This window comes from Anser brachyrhynchus (genome assembly GCF_964034855.1).
Source record: "Anser brachyrhynchus genome assembly, chromosome: 8".
Taxonomy (NCBI): domain Eukaryota; kingdom Metazoa; phylum Chordata; class Aves; order Anseriformes; family Anatidae; genus Anser; species Anser brachyrhynchus.
In genome coordinates, this window is record NC_137702.1 from 9,833,321 (window position 1) to 9,859,689 (window position 26,369).

Consider the following 26,369-nt stretch of genomic DNA (forward strand, 5'->3'; position numbering starts at 1 on the left):
TCTTGTGAAATGTGAGGGGAAAAAGAGAAGCAGCGAAGGTTATCAGAAAAGAATGGATGTGAGTATGGTCAGCGGTATGACAGAAAAGAGAGTACAGAACTGTGAGCAAGAAAAAAAATCAGAGAAAATGATGATATAAAGATATTTGAAGGGCTAGAGAAACAGAGAAGATGCTTTTTCATGATTACTCTAAGCAATGCTGCTTCGATACGTCCATCAACCAAAGACAGTAACAATGCAAGAAACAAAGTTCTCTTCTAAATTATCTGGAAAAGAATTAGTCAACTATCTGAGAGGCGGAAGACAGCAGGGATCACAGAGGACTGTGAGAGAGATGTGATAACAGCACTGCAATATAATTTAGAGAACAAGGTGGGAGGGAAGGTGGAGTCAGGGAAGGATTTTTCAAGATACAACTGTAGGGCATTCATTGGTGAGTAAAGGACAGAAGAAAATAAATGTCTGGTGACAAAAAAAAATCAAGCGTACAAAAACGAAGTAAATTCCACTTCTGCCTTCTTTGTAGTAGATTTATTTTATTATCTGTGTACAGTTTTAGTTAAATGGAGAAGAATGGTCCCTACTAAGGGGGGGAAAGTGCTATCGAAAAACCATATGAAAAAAACAACAGATTACATACTTTTCCCAAAAGGTGGTTTCAATGATGCACAAAACACACGATTTTCTTGAAGCCCCAGAGACTCATTCCATAAACAAACATTTCACTGCCCAACATGTAACACAAAGACTGAAGCCAAGTAGCTGAAGTTTAAAATAATTACATGCCTTCACTCCCATCACAACAATCACATCCATCCCAACCACTGCCTATGTGGTCAGTCACTTCATTTACAAGGCAGAATTAAGAACGAGTTGTGTTACTGAAGTTAACATTAATAGTAATTCTTAGAACATGTGTCTATAAATTCACAAACAATGAAGTTAAAGACTAGATTACAAAAAAATTATGCTACAAAATAAAAATAAAATGTAGTTCACAAGCTATTTAAATGGTAGACAATCCATTGCTATAGTTGTTGCTCTTTTATAGGATAAAAGGAACATTAATGCTTAAGTCTTCATGTCAGCAGAATTACATATATGGAAAAAATTGCTAGAAAGCCAATAAAGCTTAAAAAAATTTAAAGACTAATATATAAAGCCAAACATTATTTTTACACTTTAAAGACCAGCCACTGCATTTTCAAGGTTGTTACTACGTGCTTTGGAGTTCATTACTCAAATCTCAATGACTTTACTGCTCCCACCTGCTCTCCTGCACTTTGCAGAACATGGGGTACAGAAGATAGTGGATGACCCTGGAGACCTATTGATCTGCAGCTAGAAGCTGACTTGAGTTTGAAAGTGGTTCCAGATATAAAGATGAGTTCACAAAACTTACCAAGGCTTCCTGCCTTCCTTGCACTATAGGGTTCCCAGCAAAGCAATCCCTCTGATGGCCATGGGTCAGGGCAGAGGAATTAGGGAACTCTCTGAAGTCTACCGGTTCACAGAACCTCAGCAGGTGTTTACAACAACTGGTATCACTGGAAAGGTTGGCCCACTCCGGTCCAACTTGCCAAAGAAAGCTCTGCAAAACTCATTTATCTTCTAGTGACTCCAGTGAGAAATGTCAACTGCGGGCACACTGCTGCCCTCAACCTGTTAACTACACATCTATACCAGCCACAGATTCCTAATTCAGCCACCTTGTGAAATGTCTCAGTTGGATGTAGCTTCCCTGTCGTTTTCATGTCCAGAAAAAACAACTAGATTGTGCGCTTGTACCTCTCACATAATGCAGACCAGGGAATTTCATCCTGCTAGTTCACAAATTTCAACTGTAGGTTTGTGATACCTCCTCCAGCCCTCAGAAAAATTTTTTGTGACTCTTCCCTACACTCTCACCAATTTTTCAGCATCCTCGTGAAATGCAGACACAGAACTGAGCTCTATAATCAATAATCACAACAATGTTGTCTACACAAACCATACACTTATACACTCTTCACTGTACCTACTAACACCCTGAGGAATATCAGGTGGTGTGATGCTGCATGAAATGATGCCAAAAGCTACATCTGGCCCCTCAGACATAACCTTTACACTAAAACCCAACTAGCCACTGTTGCAGCTGACACTCCAATGCGAAGATAATTCCATATTAATGCAAAAGACGGGACTTTTTTTTTAAAAAAAAAACTTATTTATTTTTCATCAATATTTTCATCAGAATTTAAAGTTTTCTCTTGAAGATCTTGTGTTCCTTATCTCCCCAGACACACACCAGACTTCAGATCACACGCGTGCTCTCCTGAGAACCACACTTACCAGGCACTCCAGCAGCCGAGCGGGTCGTGCAATAATAATCATCAGCTTCTTCACAAGTTGGGTAACAAAGGCAACCTCTGAGCTCTCCGATCGCTCGTGGGCCTGTGGAGAGCAAAGGATCCCATTATGGTCCTAGCAGTGAACTCTTCATTTTTATATGTCAAATGCTGATCACAGAGGAATAAGTAACAATAATAATTGTAATAAGTAACACAGTAACTGCAATTCAGCAGCAAAGGCATGGCCGAGTCAGGTCAGGCTGCAATCTCAGCTCATTCAAGGATACCAAGTTACATACAGCTTTGCCATTACAACTGACTGTTTTTATCACGCAAGAGAAATTTCAAAGGCTCTATTTGCATTATATCACCCATCAGTTACATTAGATATGATGTGGTTTTTGTTTTTTTAAAAATGAAAACAGGAATACTGATTCTTCCAATTTTACCATCCATATGATACCAAAATCTAGAAAATGACCAACAGCTACACATTTTTAGGGTGTGCTTTCAGATGGAATTTGTACTACTTTCGTTCATATTCATGAAAATCCTAAATTTATTTTCTTTTGATTTAATTTCATAAATCCTGCTGAACAACTACAGCATTGTATTGAATGCTCTGTTGTACCAAGCACACAAACAAAGCAAAGAACATATAGAAAGCTAATTCAGAGAATTTACTCTCACCCACTCTTTTTAATTTACTGGACTTCAGTACAAATTCAATGCTTAGCTTCAAGGTTAATGTGTGTGTGCGTGCACAAAGAAGGGATGTCTTTTTTATAACAAAAAATGCATTAAAATGGGTAATGTAAGAAACATGGGCAAATTTGACCAACAATAGCCACCCACCCTTCAAATTACTCTTTTTTGCTCAAAAACAATATTGTTACAAGTCCTGGAACACAAGTAAAATGGTATTTCGTTATAGGGTGATAAAAGATAGTTCCAATGACATGGAAAAAACTCTGAAATGAAGAAGAGCTATTGCTTTCCAAGGTCAAAAAATTAGGCTTTAGCACAGACACAAATGTAAAGTCCTGAACTTCACCAATGTGTTTATACTGGCAATGAGCCAGTAGCTGCTTGTAGGAATGATATTTTATCAACATGAATGCAAGCAGCAAGAAACTTAAAGGTTCATTTAGCATTGTTCATTAAACCATCTAAGAAAAAGAAATATATTGTTGAGAAACCAAAACACAGTCAGTCACCTAAAAGAACAATAAAAATACAGAAGCTAGAAAAAGGCAGCATTTTTAAATATATGCCAATTTTGTCACCAAACCAACAAAATTATTATTTCTCATTTTGACAAAGGTCAGAACAAGAAACATTACTTCAGCGGTGATAAGGTAGTGCTAGAATTTTAACCTTGAAGAAAACTACATAAGTGCTAGTTCATCATCTACAAACAGTATCAGAGATGCTTCCCGGTTATAAAAGTCTTACAAAGAATATTTTGAAAACACTGAAATAAGTTGAGATTTTTTTCTAAACAGTATTTTCTCATTATAAAATAGAAAATGATGAAAATGAAGGTGATTAGTATTCACTCTGTGCCCCTTAATGCATTACCCAAACTTACGAGCTAAAATATGAATTCTATAAAGAAATTAATGCTTTCATAGCTGAAAAGCCATTCCAGATCACCAGGGGTTAGCTGCTTTGCCATGAATAAATAAAACATCAACAACTTTGTATTATTTGAAATATGAGCCATGCAATTGGAACGTCCTCTTTCTCCCCCACATAGTATGCAAAAAATAATATTTTTATTTATTGCATCTGTTTATACTGTTGAAGCAAACTTATCCTTTTAAATCAAGTCCTTTTGCTTTCTCTCTTTCTCATCTTCTGCAATTTAGGCAAATAATTTAAAAATTGAACTAACTTAATCAGGTGTCTGTTTTGAAAACGAAAAGCTAGACCATGACTGCCAAATGAGAAAGAAAAGCAAAAGAAAAGAAAAAAAAAAGAGCAGAGTAGAGGATTACAAAAATCAAACACAACTTGTAACAGCCACTCAGCCATCATCTCTGCACAGCGCTGCTCTTCCAAGATCCTCAGCAACACTGCCTCTTCTTGTTTCCTCCCCTCACAGGATAGTCCGGACATCTCTACAGACGTCTTGTTTACCATCTGTCCCGATGACAGTATCTCGAAAGCAGACGGGGTTATATAGCACGGCTCTGCCCGCCGCTTCCATGTGCCTTGGGATGATGCGTGCCACCTAATTAGCAGTTCCCAATGACGACATGCTTGTCTGAAGGTTGCTGGTGTCATTTCAGGGTTTCCCCCCCCCCCCCCGCCGCCTCCAGAGGGGAGGAGGGAGAAGCTATGGGGTTGTGGGTAGAGGCTGATGCCATTCCTCCACACATTGCCAGTGACACATGTACAGGAGGTAGCAACGGGTAATTTACAAACCGATTCCCTTATCTGAAAGACCCATCCGTCACTAACTGGAGCTACTGGGGCATGAAATTAAAATCACTGTCCTCCCCTGGGGTTCAGCAGGACCAATAACTGGGATATGCAAGTCACAACACTGTAATTGAGCTAATATACTGATGGAAACCAAAACAATAGACCTGCAATGCCAAGAACCAATAAATTTACGCTCAGGCTCATATTAAGAAAGCAATTCCAATCAGAATATCAATTTTCCAATGTGCTGTATCAGTCAACATAGTACAATACTAATTCCCTCCTCTTTGCTTTTGTTCCATGCACAGAAACACACCTGTAATTCTTCATTTCCTTACCTCCAACTGGCTTAACCTACACAAAAGCCATTCAACTTTTGGCTAGTTTTACCTTGTCTTTGTCATTTAGTCAATGGAGCCAAGTAAACAACTGACTATAACCTTTTACTTCAAAGGAGCCTGAGCTCCTGTTCCATCCCCTAACCCAACCCCTAAGGTAACAGATAAAGAATCAAATGCCCTGTTCTTTTTCATAAGTACTTTCTGTTATTTTTTCAGTATCTTTTCTTTAAATGTGAAGTGTGGCATCCAAGTTCACGCTTTCCAAAATAAAGAAAATCTATTAAATTCATTTTTACTTCAGGATCATTTCAGTGATGCAATAAGCAATAGGTTTCTCTGGCTAAAAGACAATATTTCACACTCCAAACGAGAAAATATCTCATTTGCCAGAACTAATGAGATTTGTTGGTATTTTATTACAAAAGCCAGGATCTAAAAACTTTAAAAGCTCTGTGGTTTGGTATATTTAAACAGCTCATTATTTACATACCCAATTACTCTATTTTATGAATACATTTTTACAACATAAAGTAGCCTCAAACTGCAACACATTAAATAGTTTTTTCTTTCTGTGGCTTGAAATTCCTGTGTGAATTTCACAGTAAAACTCTATGAAAATCCATGGATATTCCTGCCAGTTCCTGGCCCAGTGCTGCTTGTTTCCTTAGTGACCAATAAATCATCTTCCCAGTCTTTCTGTATCTTGTAAAAATATAGCATAAAACTATACATCCTACTGGAAAGGCCAAAACCTATATATCCTACTGCAAAGGCCATACTACTGGCCAAGTGAAAGAGATTTTTTTTTTTGAGATTCCAGATGGTCTTATTTATATAAAGTACTGCTCTGCGTGGTACCTTAACAAGATAATCACAGCTAAGGACCCTGCCCTAAGTTTGGGATACTCTAATTTCAACTCCAAGCTTCTGGTGTTTTAGGTGAGTCCTCAAAAAAAGTTTCTTGGGGTGTGGGGGATGGATTTTAAAGTATTAGAATATAACCAAAAGACAAGAAAATATGCACAGGAAAAAAAAAGACATGGAAGGAAATCATGGACCTTCCTGTGCTGGCGTTCATTTCTCTCTCCTTCTTCCTGCCCTGTTTTGCCTCCTTTGTCTCTCCAAGCTTTCCTTTCAATCATCCCTAGTCCCCCTTAGTTCCTAAAGTAAATTAATTACACTTGAGAACAGGCCCTTCTCTCACCCACACCCTGAAGAAGATGTTGAGGAGAAAGAGGTCAGAGCAGCCCCGCTGTCGATTACTGAGCAAGCAGAGGGATGACTGCTGTACCTCACGCAGTAACCGTTCGGTGTCCTTCTCCCCTGTGCTTGGGAGTAGCAGAATAATGAATACAGCACCAAAGGGAAAAGGCCACTTAAGAAGGTGTATATTGAGGACTTGTTCTGAAGGAGAGGAAAGGAAAAAGCATGTTTACCTGACCCACACCTTCTCTGAAATCCTGATCAACCTCTTCAGGCCAGAAGACAGGCCTGAAAGGGCTGAGTGGAGTGGCCAGACCTAACCTATCACTCTCTCAATTTCTTAGAGTATAATAAATCACAGTCCACATACAAAGGAGGGAGAAAAGTCTGGGAGCAGGAGAATTTCAAGCTTAAACGATCTGTTATCAGAAGATACTTTAAAAGACACTGTAAAATGCTCTGTGGACCCTTTGCACCCCTTGAAATGTAAGCTATTTTGCAAAACATACACGTCCACTTCTAGTGAAAGCTTTCCAACTTACAGACCACTGACCAAAGGTGCCTGGATTCCTTATTTCATAGCTTGTGTGCACAGGTACCCTGCTTCCAGATGCTGGAGATACAACATGGACCTAATGACACATGCTCATCTGGCTGCAGGAAACCCCTGCACCCTGCTTCCAGCTCCTCCACAGCAGCTTCAAGTCTTGTCAGCAACATGCAGCAGTGCTCACGTGCCTCTGTCAGCCCCTGCGCCAGCCAGCCCTGGATCCAGCAGCAGTGCCTGCGTGCTGCTTATGCTGTCCGAAAAGGCTCTGCTGCCACGCTTTCAGACTCTAGAAAGATTTTCCTCCTTTAAAAACCATGAATCCTGAACAATTTCTTTGACTAGATGCAATTTCTCCAGCCCTGTATGCTCGAAGCTACGGTCAAACTCCCGCACCGCATCCAAAGAACTCTATTTTTACTAGGAAACACATTTTTTACTATAGAAATGCATCCGCAGTGGTTACTGATATGCCACAGGCAGACAACCATGCAGGTCCTTGAAATATATTCTCTTCCTCTCTTGATCTGTCAAAATCATTCCTCATTCAGGCTTAGCACCACAGGAACAAACAAGAGTAATTTCTTTTTTCCCATGCATAACAAGTATCAGGGAAATTGCAGCCACACTCATATAAATGTGGTAGCTAAAAACTTTAGATAAAACAAAGGAAGATTCTGCAGTTTTCACAAAGCTTTTAAATACAGTAGTAGTATATTAAAACAGTATTTTAATCTACCTACCACTTTCTAATGTCTGGAAAGAATGGCAGAGGTGCACAGACTAGTGCAATTCATACTGGAAAACTGATCAACGACATGTAAACACATCTTCATTAAAAAGATTAAGAATCATCACAGAAAAATTATTTCAGGGTCTGCGTTTCTTGGTATCTCAGTGATATTTGTTATCTGAGCCTGTGATCTTTATAAATCTTGTACTTTCAACTTGCTGTCTACTTAAATCAAAGCAGAGGATTAGGAAGATGATCCCAAACAGAGGTCTGGACCCAGCAGTAAGTAATAGCACCAACTCTTCACAACAGCTATAGCATAAATTCTAAGAGATTTTTTGAAGTTAATATTATTTTAAAGGAAAAGAGTGATTTTAATGAGTAGCTGAAGCATACTGAGCACGCATTAAAATTGTGCCCCCTTGTGTATTTTCAAATGCTTTGAACACCACAAAACACATCGAAGTAGTAAAAAAAAAAAAACAACCCCACAACTGGATTAGTTCAGCTCAAGAAAATCTTTTATGAAAAATTTATAGCAACACTACAAACTATGGTGTTTTCACTCCTTGAAGGCACTATTGTAATTAATAAGTCATTCAGAGTCTTGAAGTACATGAAAGAAAAGTTCAGTAATTTCCTTCATCTGTATGAACCCAATTTTCATAAATGGCAAAGACTGCCTTTGACTTACTCATATGCATATTTAACTTTCATACAAATGAAGTACACAGGTGAGGTGACTTGCTCAAATCTGCCCATGGTAGATCAACGACTCAGGTCTCCTGATACCCCCACCTGCTGCCCTTCCTCTGGAATTCATCCTGCCTCTCCTGAAATCAAAGCTCTGCCTTATTTTTTCAAGTTTCAATCAAAGTAATATATTCTACTTCTAGAGTGCACTTACATCCTGGAGAAGTTTCTCCAAGTTTTCCTGCAGCTCATAAAAGTACCGAGAAGTAATGAGACCTTCACGTGATTTATCTAGGCAATCTCTGGCCAGCTCAATAACTTGATGATGGATGAAACTTAGGACCCCATCTGCTAATTGCAGCACGTTCTCTGGAGCATTAGAGGCAATAAACTCAGCCAGCCGTTCTTCCATCTGCGCTGTGGCCTAAGAGTACAGAATAAACAAATTATTCTTAAAATTTTACTATCCCAAAATCTAAACATGAACAAGTAGGGTACTAAAGTAATATATTCTCAATCCCAAAATGCACTGGATTTAGAAAATAGTCCAAAATACATTGATGGTGTTTTGCCTAGAATAAAATTATTACACCATAGGCAAGAATTATGTCCACAAGAACAAACAGCAACATTTAATCAGGACACACTTTTTGAAAATGGAAATGACTATAAAAATAACTTGATTCTGAGGCTGCATTCCTCCCTGGGTCTCCACAATAAGGATGTAAGATCCAAGGCAGCTCTCATAACTTGTAGGCAAGACCATGAAATCTGAAAATCATTGCCCCAAGCAATAGACAGACGTCATTTCTTTCAGCATAAGCCCCGATATCCTGCCACCAGAGAAACATCTATTTTTACTAGTGGTAAAGCAGAAAGGAATGACTTTATCGACAGCTCTGGGATAAACAAATATCTATGTTCATTGCAGTGAAATGTTAACTCTCAGAACTTGATTCCAAAGATTTTAATATTCAGCTTTAAAACAAACAAACAAACAATTGGAAATCAGAGGTGAGACATGAGATCCTTCTCAGTAAGTACTACAAATAAATACCGAGCATTCTCACAAGTTCATTGAATGCATTATTCAAAAAGTGATTCCTTACCTTTGGAAACCTTTCTTTGTACACATGATTCATCATTATTATTTCACTGTCAAAGGAAATTGGGGAGCGACCCGGGCTAGAGAAGAAAAGAAAGTACATCATCATTTACAGATATCACATCAAAACCCTCAAAAATCCAGTGCTGGTCACTGCCACACTGACTGTAGCCCTTTGACTTCCTTTCAGTAATGGCTATATGTAGAACTTCAGAGGAAATCTTACCAAGCAATGGCCGTTCAAAGCCCCCTAGAAGTGACAGCTAACTCATCTGAAAACTGCTCACCCTCCTGTCTGCACAAGAACTCAGGCAGACAACCCACCTATTTCCCTGAAAGCAAGCCCTAACACACTAGCATGTTTAAAAAAAAAAGTGCATTCGTTAAAGGTGCTGTCACTGCCCATGTTCTCTTACTGCCCTCCACGGTAATGGCAGCAGACCTGTACAGGAAGAAATCCCTATTACCTCCAGAGTCTCTAGTGCTGGAAAGGAGCGGAGTAAAATGCAACAAGGACCTTGAGAAGACTCGCTTTCCTTTGTCTGAAGAACACCATGCTACTGGAGGGATGCACGAACAGTGTTATTCAGCTAAATCTTATATATAAATACCACAAGCAGGAGGAACAGAATACTTTCATGAGAACTGCACTCCCTTGGGCACGTTACACCATGGATGCATATGCATGTATGCATAGGTTAGCAAGCAACTTCAAGGCACACACACACGCACACACAAAAAGGACAGTAAATCTTGACAAACTGCATTTATATCACTGTTTGGGTGGTTTTTAAAGAAGAGTTGCATCTCATTTCATCACATCTGATGGTATGCAATGCTCTGACTCATTCCACCACTGAGGACAGCCGGAGTGAGGTAATGCAGATAATCCCCAGCTACAGGATCGCCTACAGCATCTCATTTTTCTGGTGATGTTGTTTTAACATTCAAGACAAGCAAGAGCTTCAATTATTTGGACCAATAATACGATTATTGTCTTCATGATTTTAAGAGCACCACATATTGCGAAAAATATTTTCTCTCTCTATATATAAAAAAATGCAATTTTATTTTGAATCAGTTCAAACATTTTAAACTTTCTTGTGAAAGATGAAATGGATCTCTCTAAATGGAATAAATGCATTTTAAACTCTGAATGCATTACAGTTACTACCTTGCCGCTAACCTATTTAAAGGAAAAGCATTCTTTTGGGAATATATATTTACAATTCAGAGAAAATTTAACTCACTGGCTCACAGAATATAGCAACACCAATCTCTTTTTCATGCCTGGCACTGGAATTCCATGAATTAGATTGTGTCTTGTTTTTATTAAGGTTTATCCCTCAGCTTGGGAAAATGCACTTCAAACTAAATGTCTCACTGAACTCACATTACACGAGAAAAACTGACTTGGATGTTCAGTGGTTACTCATAACAAGTAAAAACACATTTTTATTGTTATTTTTTTCAACAAGAATATATCCTCTTTGATAAAGAAAAAAATTCTGTATAAAGAAACTTACATTTGTATTTGCACAGAATGTGTGACAATAAAAGCAAGGGTAAGAGCTTTCAAAGAGTGACATAAAAAAGTGTCATACTTAGGAGCAAATCTCCCTACATATTTAGCTAACTATGTTTCTTCTTCTTTCTCCAAGACTAAACACATCGGTACAAGCACATGACACCTTTTTACTGGGAGTTCATCGGGAACTAAAGATTTGGTGAACATATTTCTCAAATAATTTATTTTTCTATAATGAATTGTTGCTCCGTGTGATTTAAGTGAGGTATAAATTACAAGGATACATAAGCCTTTTGATACTAACTACAGAACTATGTAGGCACATATATATCTCATTTTAACTCTAAAGTAGTCTTACGAAAATTTGTGCATGCTTAAGTGTTTGGTGTCTTAGCACTACAACAAAACATGAATATTTTTTCGTGAATATTTTTTCCTTTTACTTTCAAAACACTTTATTCATACAAATATAGGAAGTTAATAGCTATACAGAAGACATGCTTCTTGACCTGTCCTGCCAGCAGCTGGAGTATTTCCTTAAGAACAGCCAAAATTATTTGAGTGTGATAGTGGGTTTTGTTTGTTTTTGTTTTTGTTTGTTTTTTACAATTCTGAAACAAAACAATTCTTATTTTCTTTGTAGAAGAGTCTACTGACTGGCAAGTAAACTCTTATAATTCCTTAGCCTTCTTGGGCACTGGCAGTTTTCGCTCATTTTATTTTAAATTTTTTACCACCTAGAATGAAAGAGCATTCATGCAACTGAGAATAGAACACAGGATGAAGGTTCAAATTGTCATTCTAAATAAAATTCACCTAAAATAACATGTTAAATTAAATGTCTAGCTGACTACAGCAAGAAGTGCAACATAATATAATGCACCATAACTTTTTAAACGTTGAGCTTTAACCTAGGAAACTACAGAAAAAAATATGTGGGTAAGTGACTAACTAACCAAAGGCTGGCTACCAGGCACTTCTGATTACTGATTTTATAGCATACTGAAGACATAACCAGATGAAAAAAAAAAAAAAGAAAAAAAAAAAACAAACCAGGACTGGGCAGATAACTGAATGCTACCAATGGAGAATGTAAGAGAATTTTTAAGGAAAAAAAAAAAAGATCTAATATATTTTATTGGCATGACAGCTTTTCAAATGCAAAAGCTTCGCACATCTACACAGCACAAAAAAATCATATTTGGTACAAAACCAGTCTAACATTTCAAGCCTCACAAAGGAACAGATACTTTTCTGTAGAACAGGACACATACTGTGCACGTGCATAACATTTCAAGACAAAAAGCAGGCTTCTTCTCTCTTCCTGGTGTAGATGGGTAGGTCAAAGAAATTATTATTGTCAGTGAGTTTTTCATTTCAGCAGAGCAGACATTAGAAGAATAATATCTGTCCCCTTAAGCTTAACAGCAAAATGAAAAACTACTCTGTTCTTCCCCTTCCCTTCACTTCATGAAATGATGTGGTAGTAGACTTCCAGTGACATCTTTCTCCCACAAAGGCTTCTAGACTTCAGCTTGTCAAAACTCACGTATCTGTATCTGATACTAGAAAGTAAAAAGAGCTAATAGACAGCTATCTCAAGAAGTAGTGTATTAATAAATTAAATCTTACAAAAAGCCAGCTGAGCAGTGACTAAATAAAACTGAGCTGTTTATAAATAGGTATTTTTCCTTCACGGTGACAGCTGTATTTACTAGAAAAATGCAGAGAAGTTAAAAGCTCTGTTCTCCTCCCTGCTTTAACCCCACACGGAGGTTTATTTAGGATGAATGTATACCATATTATAGAAGCCAATGTCCACAGGAAAATTAAAATCATAGGCCTTATACTTTTGTCATTTCCAGACACAAAAAACAAGTAATTGTAAAACTAGAGAGCTGAAGTTGTATGAAGTGGAAACTATAAATGTTTTGCTGAAGGTCAGCAGTGCCAGCCTCCATCTTCCCCCAAGAATTAAATATATAAACATTTGTCCTCAAAGAAATTACATTTATATTAGATCCCAGAAAAGTCCCCCTGAAAAAAAAAAAAAAAAAAAAGAGAGAAGGTAAAGCAGAATCAAATATGGCCAATCCCCATCTGCTGGTCGAACTTCAGAGCAGAAAACTCTGATTCAGCACCTCACACAGACCACAGCAACTAGGCCTTGGGGCCTAGTCCTGTTCCTGGACGAGCCAAGGAGCAACAGAGAACTGAACTCAGTAGAGCAGAAATCATCTACTGGAGTCTGAATTTAAACAACACACATGGTAACTGTGAAATACAGTTTTCCTGAGAGTGAAAATCTATACTGCAGAGGAAGAAACTGCAGAAAGTTAAACGTGCAACTTTACATTATTTGTCAGTGTTTTTTCAAGAATCCTTCTTTCTGCATAACCAAAACCAAACAGCACAGAAAGTCCATGCTGGGCAGTTATTCTAGTGCTGTTAGCAAAAAGGAAAACTGAGGCAAAGTAAAATAAACAGCAATCAGTCTTTTTAAGGAACAGGCGAGTGATGAAACAAAGCAGTAAGAACCTTTCTCACAGAGCGCTTTGAAAAGTCATTTCTGAGCTTGCAAAAGGATGAAATTGTTTACACACTTTCTGAATCATTCTTTTTTAATTAATTTTACAAACACTGAGCTTCTAGCTACCTTTAGTCTGGGGACAAATGCTATTTGCAGCTGTTTTTGTATTGCAGAACTGTTTTCCACAAGCCTTTAGTTATACTAGGAGTGCCTTATGAGTGTAAGGGATGGGTGGGTGAGAGTGAAAATTAGGGGACAGAGAACACATTTCAATCTCAATCACTTTGAAAGCAAGGACTAATGATTTTTTTCTACAGTCTTACACAGGAACTGCAACTAGCTCTCTTTCCAACACACATTTTTTTCCAAACCTTTTTTTTTTTTTTCATTTCTTCTGTGCATGCCAACAAAGACTGGAACTGCTTTAGACAGAAAAGACTATAAAGTAAAAAACAGCACAGAGGTCAAGTAAAAATACCCACTTTTCCTCCCAAGAGGAGACCATAAAGACACAGAGTGAAACCTAGTTAAATTTAAAACTGATCACCGCTCTGAACAACTTCAAGTTCACAAAATTCACTGTCTTGAGAGAGAAAACAAATGGGCCAACATCGTCTTTAACACAGAACGCATTTGGGTAAGAAATACATGCCTTAGTCTTAGGAATATAAAACTATTATCTTTCTGTGGTGACATCCGTGGCTGCGTGAACCCCTGCTCTGCGTGGAGCACCGCCTTCTCCTCTGTAGCTTGTGGCATTGGGCACTTTGTGAAAGCAGCAGCATCAAGTGCTGAAACCACGCAGATTACTCACATGGTTCAAGCTGGTGCTTCAGAGATGAGAGAACTTTATATCCTGAAAGATCAATTCTTAAGACAAAAAATGGACTGTATGGGCCACCAGTGTGGTGTTGCAACTTTGTTCCCATCTTTGTTCCCATCTTGGATACTTTTTGTCAGAAGCTTCTCCCAGTAACTGGCATTTTCTAAGAATTGTCTCTGTATATTCTCAGTGGCAGGATCTAGCACATTGAAAGTCAGACTGGAGGACTGCATTTAAACAGCACTGCCCAGCAAACTGATGAAGGAGCACATTTGATTAAGGGTGATCTCATCTACTTCAACTATATAAAGATTCACTGCTGCAATCTTCGATCTTTTTTCCCTAGACAGCATTACACTGAAATATGAAATGAGATCAAGGAAAACGGGCAGATCGGGGGGCAGAGTGAATGCACAAAAGCAGCTGTTGAAAGACTTATTAGTCAGCCCGACTTTTAACTCCAACATTTCCCACTTGTTAGCAACTGTTGAACGATGACAAGTAAAAAGAACTGGGAAAAGATGGAATGCAGCACCTCTCTAACTTAAAAAGAGTAATGATGCCAAGTTTGTGAATTTTCACACTCTCCATGCATTTTACTCCTGGGAAAAAAAGATCTCCTTCAGGTAAAGCCCAGGATTGTTTTAAAAGAAGTGAACATAGTTCTATCTAGTGAAAAGTTCTATCTAGGCAATACTCTAGCTAGGACCATAAAAGGATGATTTGATACTTCTAGAAAAATTCTGGGGTTACAGAGGCCCTCAAAAACAAAACAAAACAAAACAAACAAACAAAACAACAACAACAACAAACAGTCCCAGCATTTGACAGCGGCTACCCCCTGCCAAATGGAGTACTAACTCATGCAAACACTGATACACCAATACAATTAATTGGAGCAATTTTCCTTTGAGGTGCAAGGGCCAGTATGGATGTTTGGTAGCAGTAAAGGTGCTTTGGAGTCACACAGCATCACAGTACTAGCAATAAGCAAAATGAAAAACAAATCAGGAACAGTAAGCTTAAAAAAAAATTTGACCCTAAAATTTGGAATACCAAAAGGGTTGGCCATTATCACACTGAAAACCCAAGAAAGCTAGAGAAAGCATTCGAGAAACGAATATTAATCACAGTCATATGACATGCTGAATTAATCTTGTCACAAATTGTAAACTTGATGACTCTGCTTTTAAATTGGCTCACAGAGGAAAAAATCTCAAAAAGCTGATAATTCATAATAACAAGAAAAAAACAGAATTAGGCTCTTCATGTCTTTGTTTACGTCATTCTTGCATTAGGAATAGTGTTTTATACTTCATTATTCCAACAGCAATATGTCTGTGTTAGGACAATAAATACTTCAGTGATGGGTTGTCTACCTATAGTAGCTGTCTTATCTACGACAAATTAGTACTACCACAGCTACACTGATCAGTGATAGCGTTGAGTGACAGCAGCAAGACTGAAGTAGGACTACCGTTCAGAGACTTGAACAATTTAGTACAAATCATACAGCTACTCTTTTTACTACATGGCAATTTGTAGAGATCACAGGCTAAGTGCGCTACTACTACCTACAGTACTTACCTGCTCTTGTAGATTACTGTGTAACTGCACTTAGCAGTTCCATATGCAATTACCATGCAGCCTGCACTGCAGTTTAGAACACACAAATAATTATGAATAATCATGAGGGGTCAGCTCTGCCATGACACAATACTCACCAGGCATTTTGTCTTGGACTATTTGACTTCTATTACAAACCCCAGCCTAAGTCCTGAGCTGGGCACACTGATTCAGTGTTTCCAGCTGACAGCTACTCAATTGTGTCCATTGATTTAAAAGTGATATCTGAGAGTGTCAGAGGGTGGATGAGGAGCATAAGGGATACTTCACCTCTTTGTTCCCTGCTTGTAGAAATCCTTTTTGTTTCATAACAAAAGGTTATGTAGATGCTGTGGAAGGCAGGCATCCCTTGATTTTTATTTACTTGGTCCAGCACCAAATACATAAAAAACTTATGGCTTGTGGATTTTTGTATATATTTTTTTCAAATAATTGTTAGAGAACTGGAACAAAGCTTGCCCAGAGAGTTTGTGGAATACTCAAAAGCTCCCTGAACATTTTGCCTAAGGCAATCTGCCCGAGCAGGGGTTCGGACAAGACCTCCAGAGGTCCTTTCCAACCTCCATCATTCTGTAATTCTGTGAAAGATTAGGTTCTAGTTGCTTCTATTTTTAAGTATGGAAAAAAGTCAACTGCAGAAATAACCACTGGATTGCTATCTTTGAAGAACCAATTCTCTGAAGCAACAGTAAAAATTATTCAACTGCTAATGCAGAAGAAATGTTTTCAGTGCTATTACAACACTGCTCTGGGTGCAATTCTGTTCGAGGTTTTGACTTCATCGACTCCAGTTTTCATACTCTTTTAGAAGCACTGCTGGAAAAGTTATTAACTGTGACTGTAATAGCTTCCTTATATGACTGCAGCAAAATTCTGAGAAGAAACTTCACTAAAGGAAATCTACATCCTACAGGCTTAGTCTGTGATGCTTCTGGATCACATTTTCACAGAGTTATGGTGAAGATACAAAGCAGACTACACTAACCATTTTGCAACTCAAATCCTTAGTGTTAAATGCAAAATAAAAAAACATTTCTTTCTGATTAGGTGAGGTGGAGTCAATGCTCAGTAAAGTCAAGAACATGCAACAAAAAAAACAAAACCACTTTTTCTTACTCTTCTTAGAGCTGAAAGCACACATGGAAATGCAATACTTGTGTCCAACATCTTAAATATTCAATAAACATAACCTGAAGCTCACCTGAGACTGCGAGATCGAGGTCTCAAGGCTGGAGAATGGCGCCCTTCTTCATCAGTGATGCTCTCAGTACTGAAATGCTTTGTCAGGAAATGAAGTTCATCTGCCGTGGGCTGAAAGGGCAGCTGGTGCAGCTTCTCCTGAGATGAGCATGATGACTGAGTACAGAAAAAAATACAGAAAAGAAATGCACTAAACGCATGCATAGGGGTCAGCTAATGAATGGAGGAGGAACGGATTCTGCCAGACACTGCACACTCCAGCGGAAAAGAAAGCTACTTATCAGACCAGGTGCCTCTTTTTAAATGTTCTCTTTAGGCTAAGCCAAACCTTGTGTACAATGACAGAGCTGGTGAGATCAGGACAACTTTGGGAACAGGCTAGGGAAGCAATACATCTGATTCTGGAACCGTTACATTTGATCACGAAGGTAATTTACTCTTAGGAGACAGAACGGAATATACATGAACAACAGTGCTACTCTGGAAAGGACAAGGAGGTTCCTGGAGTGGTGAGCAACTTTCCTTTTCACTCATGCTCTCTTAGCTCAGGAGTTTCACTGGCATGCAGAATGCTATGGAGCTGTGTAGACACAGGAGTTTTTACTGATTATTGGCTCTCAATTGAAATTGCTACTGTAAATGGTCTGGATTTTATTTCTCCATGATCTCAATTTTATTTCTCCTTTTCTTTACCCATCAGGCTTCTTTTCTAACCAGGTAGGAAATAATAAAATGAAAGCAGCTGACTTTGTAGAGTTACAAGATTAATAGTTTCCTTTTACAAACAGTAAAGCAGCTCATTCATTTTTAAATAAGTCGATAAATTTATATGATGTGTCCTGTGATAATGATAGACATGAAAAAAGAATTAATTCTTGAACCTAAAGAAACCTGAGCTCAAAACAATATTTGTGGGAAGTGTTAATAACATCAAATGTTGGATGTTCCAGGGGAAAAAGCTGTGGGTCAACTAAAAAATGCACTTTTTTGTCTGATTATTTTCAATGTCCCTTTCCATTTTTCAAAAATAAGTAAATATATTATGTAAGGACAAATTTAAAATCCTCTGAAGTGCTAAATAACCAGAGCAGCACTGAATAACACCAATGGGCCTTATGAAAAACACCATACTAACCTAAGTTCTGAGGCTTCTTATCAGTCTGATGAAATCATTTGTGCACATTTTTCCAATGGAAGAACTTCTCCTTTTGCTACAACAATCCTCACTCTAACTAGTAAGCAAAGCATCCTAATACCAGAAGTATTGGTAATAAGGAATTATGCATCACGTGATATGTATGACCCAAGTTTTAACTCACCTAGTTTGCTTTTCTGGACTTATTTGCTGTTGATGGTTTTTGGAAAAGAAAGCTAACAAGCATGGCTGAGCAGTGAAAGCCAAACGCTAACAAGGCTGCTCATTGAGTCCTGCGTGTTTGTATAGCTGATAAGGAAAATATTCTGAGATCACCTAAACCAGGTGCATCCAAATTTGCCGACAGAGTTACAGTTACACTTGAACTGAAGAAAAACTAAACAAGATTGTTGCAGATCCAACACTCTTATCTGTAGAGAATTCTAGCCAAGACTGAGATGAAGAACTCAATGTGAGAACGTATAAACCTAAAGATCATATTCTTTGATAACAATATAATTTGCTCCAGAGCCCAGATCCACTCCCTCTGCATTGCACAAAAAAGAACCTGCCTGAAAGCCTCAGGGAATCCCCAAGCACAGCTGGAACAGGGAGCCACAAGTTCCAACTTCAGGCAGGTCTAGAAGGACCACGGTGGGAAGTCACACCCAGCAGTGTCCGCCTGGTGACAATTACCCAGATGGTGCATCACCTTACACTCGTCTAATCCACACTGAAGCCAAAACAGAATCTGAGTAATTGACAGCCCTTTGCCCACAGCAATTCTGCTGCACACTCTGCTTATGCCTATCTGGCAGGAAAGATTCTCTCTCTGTATTACAGAATTATGCAAGCCCTTCTTGCCTTTCAGAGCTTTCTTTGATCACCTGTCTTACACAATACAAACAGTGGGAAGAAGCACCTGCTTATGCAAAAACAGCAGCACTTCTCAAAGAAAAGGTGTGTGTCAGATGACATCCTATTTGTGATGAGTAAAACCAATCCTGCAGAAGAGCAGGAAGTACTAAAGACACTGGCTAATGAAGTGCTGCATTAACAGGTACTCGAGCTCTGGCATTATGAGTGCATCTCTTATTCAAAACAAAATTAAACTAAAACTCTAACATTAGGAAAATTAGCACATATCAAGTTATTAGTTACTAGAGTTAGAAGAGAAAAATCAAACCTGAAATTCTAGAAAAAAACACATTTCCCAACAGCAAAGTCACTGGGGAAGCTGCGTTACTCAACTCATGGATGACCCACCAAAATCCTCCTTCCACTTTCTCTCCTTAAAAGCAATTAGATCGTAAAGTTTGTAATTCCAAGGAATAATTAAGGACAGCTCTGAAGATAATTTCAGAAATAAATTATTCAGAAAAAATAATTTTGGAAGAAATTCTTTACTTTGGAAGAAGTTCTTTACTCAAAGGGTGGTGAGGAACAGGTTGCCCAGAGAAGCTGTGGATGCCCCAGCTCTGAAGTGTTGGCTGGATGGGGCTTTGTGCAACCTGGTCTAGTGGGAGGTGGCAGGGGGGCTGGAATTAGATGATCTTCAAGGCTCCTTCCAACCCAAAGCATTCTCTGATTCTACGAAGACCATGCCGAGAAACCGACTTTCTTCTGCCAAGGGCTTTCTCTAGCAACCTTAAGGCATACAACTTTTCAGTGAGAAAGCACAAGAGCAAAACTAAACACTTCTGAATTATTGATTTTTATGTAATCACATCAGTGTACTCAATATTTACAGCAGCCTAACACTGCTGGTGTCTTAATTACAAATGCAGAATTAGCTAACTCTTCTTCAGTAAAAATAAAAAATACAATTAAGCTAATAATAATATAGTATACATTTACTCTGCATCTAGAAAATTAATAGTAAACTAGATGCTTAAAAATCATTGTATATGGGCCCATTCAACTGACTATTCCATATACATCTTACTTGAAAGGTTTTCTCCAGCTTTTTCAGTGTCGGCCTGATGTATGTGGTCTTTATGATTGATATGAAGTATGTATTTTTTTAAGAAGTGTCATCCATCAATTGGAATCAAAAAATAAAGCAGAATCTACAAGTTTCCACTGACCTTAAAACAAGTGTGTGCCTTGGTTTGTTCAGCTGGTTGGTTGGTTGGTAGAATAGCTGATCTATGACCACAGAGATGCAAGTCAGTTCTAACTGCCAGACCGAAACTCAGGCCAGCGGAACGCAGAAGAAAAGAAACATGATCTAGAGGACTTTATCACACCAAACAGAAGCCCAAATTTCTGTTATGTTCTCACCCATGGCATTAATTCACTGTGCGCTTCTGAAAAACCCCTTGCATCTTCTTACTTCAGTTTTAAAGTCTACATAGGAATAATTCTGCTTATCAATTTCAGAATTGTTATTAAGATCAATTCAAATTAATTCTAATCTAAGAAATACTCTGACAATAAGCAGTATTACATTTCTAAGCCTATCCTAAGTTTAAAGCCTCCAAGACTGCTTCGGAACTTACTAAACAGCACATTTCAATGTCTTTCTGAGAGTGTAAAACTGAATCAGGAAAAGGAAAAGAGAGTAAAGATTCATCCATTTAGGAAAAAAAAAGTCTTGGAATACAGGTTTTATTCCTTTCCCTGCAGGAAGGTGAATTTAGCTCCACATCCAACTATCACCACATGTTTCTCATTACCGTCCTGCTTTCTGTTTACAGCTTTACAAGACTTACAGAATTTGGACTGATGATTTCTATGTGACATGTCTAAGTTGTTTTTTGTTTTTTTTCCTGGAAAGGTTCAATCAAAATGATCTAGCTGTTTCTGGGAACACGACAAGACAGGAATATTCTTTCTTTCCCATGTCAGAAAACTGAGAACTTTCTAAAAGTAGCTTTCATGTTCCCATTTCAAAATGAGGACTGATATTTCCAATAGATTTCTTTTGTTAGTTTTGCTCTCTCCAGGGACATATACCCCAAGGCTGGTCAAACTATAATTTCTTGAAAAACTCAACACACCAGGAGATAAAGACTTGGACACTGCAGGCAGCTTGGTCTCCAAAGGTGTCATCTTCACAAGAATCTGGGAAGCTCTCACAGTGATTATCAATCATCTGACTATTTGGATGCCACCCATTCTGAAAGTAACAATACTTGCTCCATGCTCTAATAGCATGGTGCTTGTACCCAGACAAGAACACAACCATGGCTTCTGCTGATAGAGATTTAACCTGAGACTCCAAAGGCAAAAGCAGAGGTCCAAAAGCTGTTCTCAGGTGCTTGATAAATAAGACTGCTTGGCAGTGAAACCAGGACCGTCCTTTTCCTGTGTTGCTATTGAAATTTTCTCCCACATTTTTCTGTTCTCACACCTACCGATCTGTACACACCCTTCTCCTACATGGGGAGACAGAAATCAAGTCACCTGCTTTCTAAGGAGGCAAAAAATAAGAAAATCCTGTCCTGAAGGACAAAAGATAACAAGTTGTCGAAATAGTGCGAACTAGAGTCTAAAGGAATGTCTGAACATATGAAGCAATACAGACAATATTCATGTTGCAAAAAACAGATTTTAATCATGTCAATTTATACCTAAGAATTTTGACTCCAATTTCTTCACCTATCTAGAATGATTTTAACACTCATGTCCCAAGGAACTGTGAAGATAAAATTGCATTTCAGAGGCACTAAAAAGTTTATGGATGAATTTAATAGAACATCTCAGAATTAAAATAATGATGCTGCATTCAGAGTAAGATTATTACTCATTTAGATTTATTGCTTAGTAAGATTAATACTCATGGAATACTGAGTCCTAATTAAAGCAGGTATTACAATTATTAAGAACATAACCTAAACAGTAGGTATAAAACAAATGATCAGTAGAAGTATTATGGAAAGAGGCAATGGTATTTGACCACACAGTTTAAGACACTCACGGTAACATAAAAAAGCATGTTAAATTACGTCTGTACAGGCAGCCTTAGTGTTTCTAGTCTCTTTGTAGGATTGCTTTGTGGATAACCACAACTACTAATTTGCATAAACTAAAGAATAGGATTCATTGTAAAAAGTATCTGAGTTATAAGGGTTAAAGTGGTGTTAGTGCCTTACTGATATTAACAACGTTAGCCTTTTCAAAGCACTGAAGAAGTCATGTAAACTGCAGCCAACCTTTCTAATGACAAGTGAGAAATTCAAAGCATCACTGGGAGATTCAAATTATTGAAGTTGAGTAACAGATGTGGATTATCAGTTTTTCCTCCCGCTAGCCTGTTAGCAGGTTTTAACACTGAGAACTTGAACGCAGACAAGAATTTCATTTCCCAGTTACAAAAAAGCTGAGTGCTTGCTAGTAATTATGCACTGTCTCAGAGTCCTGACACATTGTGCCTCTCAACTGATCAGTCGAGCCAAGTGCTGCACTGGGATTTCACCAATGCAAAAGGCAAAGTGCAAGATGATAGGAGCTGGGAAATGGAGGAAAAAGCAGCAGAACCAATAATTAAAATAATTTTAAAATAATTAGTATATTTAATAATGTTAGCAAAACAATGAAGAAAGATCAGATATTTTAGTAAAGACTCAGAAGCTGATTTGTTAGGGTGTGTTCATACAAACTGAATTGCTTGGAAAAATCTGGGGCACTTACTGAAACTGTTGAACTGGGAGTGTTCGTTCCATATCCTGATGAGGGAAGGGAGGCCAAGGACCAGCGGCGTCCATCCGTTCTATGGAAAGGAAACAAAGGAAATTACTGTGATAGATATATTGTGGTCAGTACTTGGGGGAAATAAATCTTTCCCCCAAATCTCTTAACTGCACATTTTTATTCCAGTCTTAAAATACTCAGGTAAACCAGGTATCCTATTTAGAATCGTCTTTGTGAAAAAGCAGCTAGGGTAAGTTTTAAGAGCAAAATTAAGGGACCTTGGAAAAGACAAAGCAAATGGGCATCAGATTCCTGCATTAAGCATATGCTTTGCAAATATTGCCAGTTGAGCAAAAACTGAAGTTTGAGGAACAGACAAATGAAATCAGCTCATTTCAAACTTCTTTGAAAAGAGTCTCGCCTAAAATTATTATACCTATGCAGTTCCTTGTCTCCCAAATAATGCTGAAAATTGTAGAAAAAAGTTTTCAGATCAAGAATCAAGTGAAAGCAGACTCATTTGTTTACCTAGTTTAGTGAGTTTGGCCCAGCTCAGCCACTGACACAGCTGTGAGTCAAATCCACTACAGCAGATCAAAACAGAGCCGACAGATGCATTTGAAATACAGAAGAGACAGAAATAACACCCAGGGTCTCTTTCTCCTCTGAACAGTATAATGTTAGTAGTTATTTACTTATCATAGCCAAAGAAACATGACTATCAGGGAAAATAGCCAAAACATCCCTGAGACATTGCAGAACAGATCGTGTTTTTACCAACATCAGATGCTTGGTGAAGAACCCGTACTATCCTCCTTGAAACCCTCTCCTACCCCTAAAATCCACCTCAGTGAGGTTGGAAATTGTACTCAATTCTGCTCAGTCTATTGTGCTTTTTCTGCCTCTGATTTCACCTCAATCTTGAATGCATTTTGTTTCCTATAATTAAAAAACATGCCCTGTTACATGTCAGGATGAGCATTAAAGAAGTCTCCCTCACGTCAGTTTCCCCTTGCTTGTTTGTTTTAGTAGGGCAGATCATCAGTAACTGGTCATAAAGTGAAACTGAATTAGAACAGTTCATTGTTCTAACTGGCTTTGGAAAAATTTGGGGGTTTTGTTGTAATTTCATCATTCCATTTACGCAGAGCATTATAAAATAGGATGCTTGGTACAGGTTTGACATAGTGCTAATAAAAAACTTGCTATCATCTTCACAGTAGTATTTCTCATCCTGCTATGAACACACAAAGCCTCAATCTTCAGAAAAAAGTTCACTGCACACCCACAGATCTGTTTTTATTTTTTCCAGATCTTGTTCCTTTTATTATCAGGTACTCATATACCTGAAAATACCTATACCCTTCCTCTTTGCCACCTATTTTAGAACAATAGGGAAATAAACCCACTGTTCTATATTACTAAAAGAATATTATACCAAGAGTGTTGTTAAAAAGATTCATGCTTCATGCATAAAATATATCAAGCTGTAATGCAGATTTCTATGCATGCATTCATTATAGCTAAACCCCATTTAGCCACAGGTGATGTTTTCCTTGTTAAGACAAATATGTGTAAAAGAACAATCTCAAAAAATTCCAAGAGAAATGAAATTCCTTTCTTAACCCTGAAAAACAACAAAGGCCAGCATTACAAAGTCACTGTGTCCTGCATTCAGGGACTAAAAACCAGCTGTCAGCTACAGAGATCTTCATTCAGCTTCTTCTAATGCACAGGGGTACTGGGGAGATCTTCTGGTCAATGATTCGACCTCAGTTTGGACCCTGAGTCCCAAGGCAGGACAGTATGTTCCCATCTTCTCAAAGAGTAGACAGGAATGTATAAATCACTCATTTTTTGTGAAAGGAATGCCTAACACCTCTTTTACTGAGTAGCCTAAGTTGTGCATTGAAAATACTTCAGTATTTTCATTTTGACAACGTTGAAAAAAAATCCTTCTCTCTTAGAAAATTAGTGCACCTCTTCATGCTTGGGCTATTTTCTACTGATGCAATCTAGGCAAGAAATGTGCTAAGCAGTCAGGACAATGGATATCAGCTCTGTATCTAGCAGAAGGAAGTGGGACAAGAGAAGAAATCTTGCAAATCAAAGGCAGTGGGAAAAAGACTTACTTTAAAAGAAAAGTCCTCCTTCATTTATGCAAAACATTTCAAAGCTACTTCAGTGTTTTGTTAATAAAAATTTATTTTTAGAGAGACCTTATGCAATATTGCTTCAGGAAAAGATACTTGGAAAGAAAATTTTTGGTCTTTTATTATTTATTGTAAAATAAACTTAGCTAGAACAACAAAAACATGGGAACAATGTGTTTTGCCTTTAAAATGCCATTTTAATAAGTTAATTAACAAGGTATTTTTATGGCAGCTATAATGCTATTTAATGAACATAAATTCATTTCCAAACAAGGTGATAAAAGAACAAAGCATCTTCTCCCAGAGCACTACCTGTTTAACATTTTAGGTCAAAATAAAAAGATTTTCTGTTTTGATTACCAAAGAATAAAAACTGAATGCCTAAATGGGGTTATTACAGCATGAACTTGTTAGGAACACAAGCTAGTGCTCAGCTGCACAGAAGCTTAGCTCACAAACACACATACGCCAGCAATATGATACACGTTACCTGTCTGCTCTGTGTCCGTGGCTGTATGGAAGAAATTGTACAATGACAGTGAGGGAGGGAGAAGTAAAAGATGCACATGTGATTTTGGAAAATAGAAACAAACTCATATTCTGTTACTAGTATTTCAGTGAGATCGCTTTTACTGAATATGGACAAAATCAGTGATACATTACCTTAATAATACAAGAGGATTTCTGAACATGCTAATTTTGTGGAGACCAAATAGTCATTGAAAGGGTATCTAGTAAGAGATTTATTATGAAGCACTAGCTAAACTAAGGACAATCTTGCACAGTCTATCGTAGCGAAATTGGTTTTAAAATAAAACGAGTTTTCCAAATGTGATCCCTACTGCTTCCCAAGAATCAACTCATGACAGGGCTATAATCAAAGAACGAAAATCACAAGAGATATCCAAACAGGATAACAAAGGAAGAAATTGCAACAAATACAAAAGGCAGAAAACCAGCAACAAATCATTTATTTGATGGCAATGGAAGAAATCAGGTAAGAACTCTGTTAAGACCCAAACAACGCTTATCAAAAGGGTACAGCAAAATATTTGTTTGTCTGGGGTAACAGAGCAAAACATTTTAAATTACTTAATACCATACTTGAAACAGAAGTTATTCTGATACTACAGCTTGATAATATAATAGGTATGTATTGTTACTGCTGGCATAGCTATTCAGGGTGTAATACAAGTAGAAAATAGAAAAAAGGTTCTAAAACAAGCTGTGCTTACGTGTTCTTTTCAGTGACAGATAAAGTATACAGAGTAGCATGCACACTGTAAAATGAACCACACCACTTATTAGGACAGGCTTAACCTGTATTTGTCTATTTCTTTAAAATCAGGTAAGAAAA

The 26,369-nt window shown here is 37.8% G+C and overlaps 1 protein-coding gene across 15 annotated transcripts in view; it reads right to left on the bottom strand.

Annotated features, from left to right (window-relative positions):
• Positions 1 to 26,369, bottom strand: part of MAST2 (microtubule associated serine/threonine kinase 2) — a 191,953-nt gene that overhangs the window by 33,957 nt on the left and 131,627 nt on the right. For 12 of the 15 annotated variants that reach the window (XM_080602211.1, XM_080602219.1, XM_080602218.1 and 9 more), the window contains 6 exons: positions 25,503 to 25,523; positions 22,860 to 22,938; positions 17,091 to 17,245; positions 9,387 to 9,462; positions 8,492 to 8,701; positions 2,332 to 2,433 (listed from right to left, as the gene is read on the bottom strand). In XM_080602211.1, coding sequence (XP_080458337.1) covers positions 2,332 to 2,433; positions 8,492 to 8,701; positions 9,387 to 9,462; positions 17,091 to 17,245; positions 22,860 to 22,938; positions 25,503 to 25,523 — 643 coding nt within the window. The remainder of the gene's footprint in view (positions 1 to 2,331; positions 2,434 to 8,491; positions 8,702 to 9,386; positions 9,463 to 17,090; positions 17,246 to 22,859; positions 22,939 to 25,502; positions 25,524 to 26,369) is intronic. The other 3 variants (XM_080602221.1, XM_080602217.1, XM_080602216.1) reach the window with 1 other exon arrangement.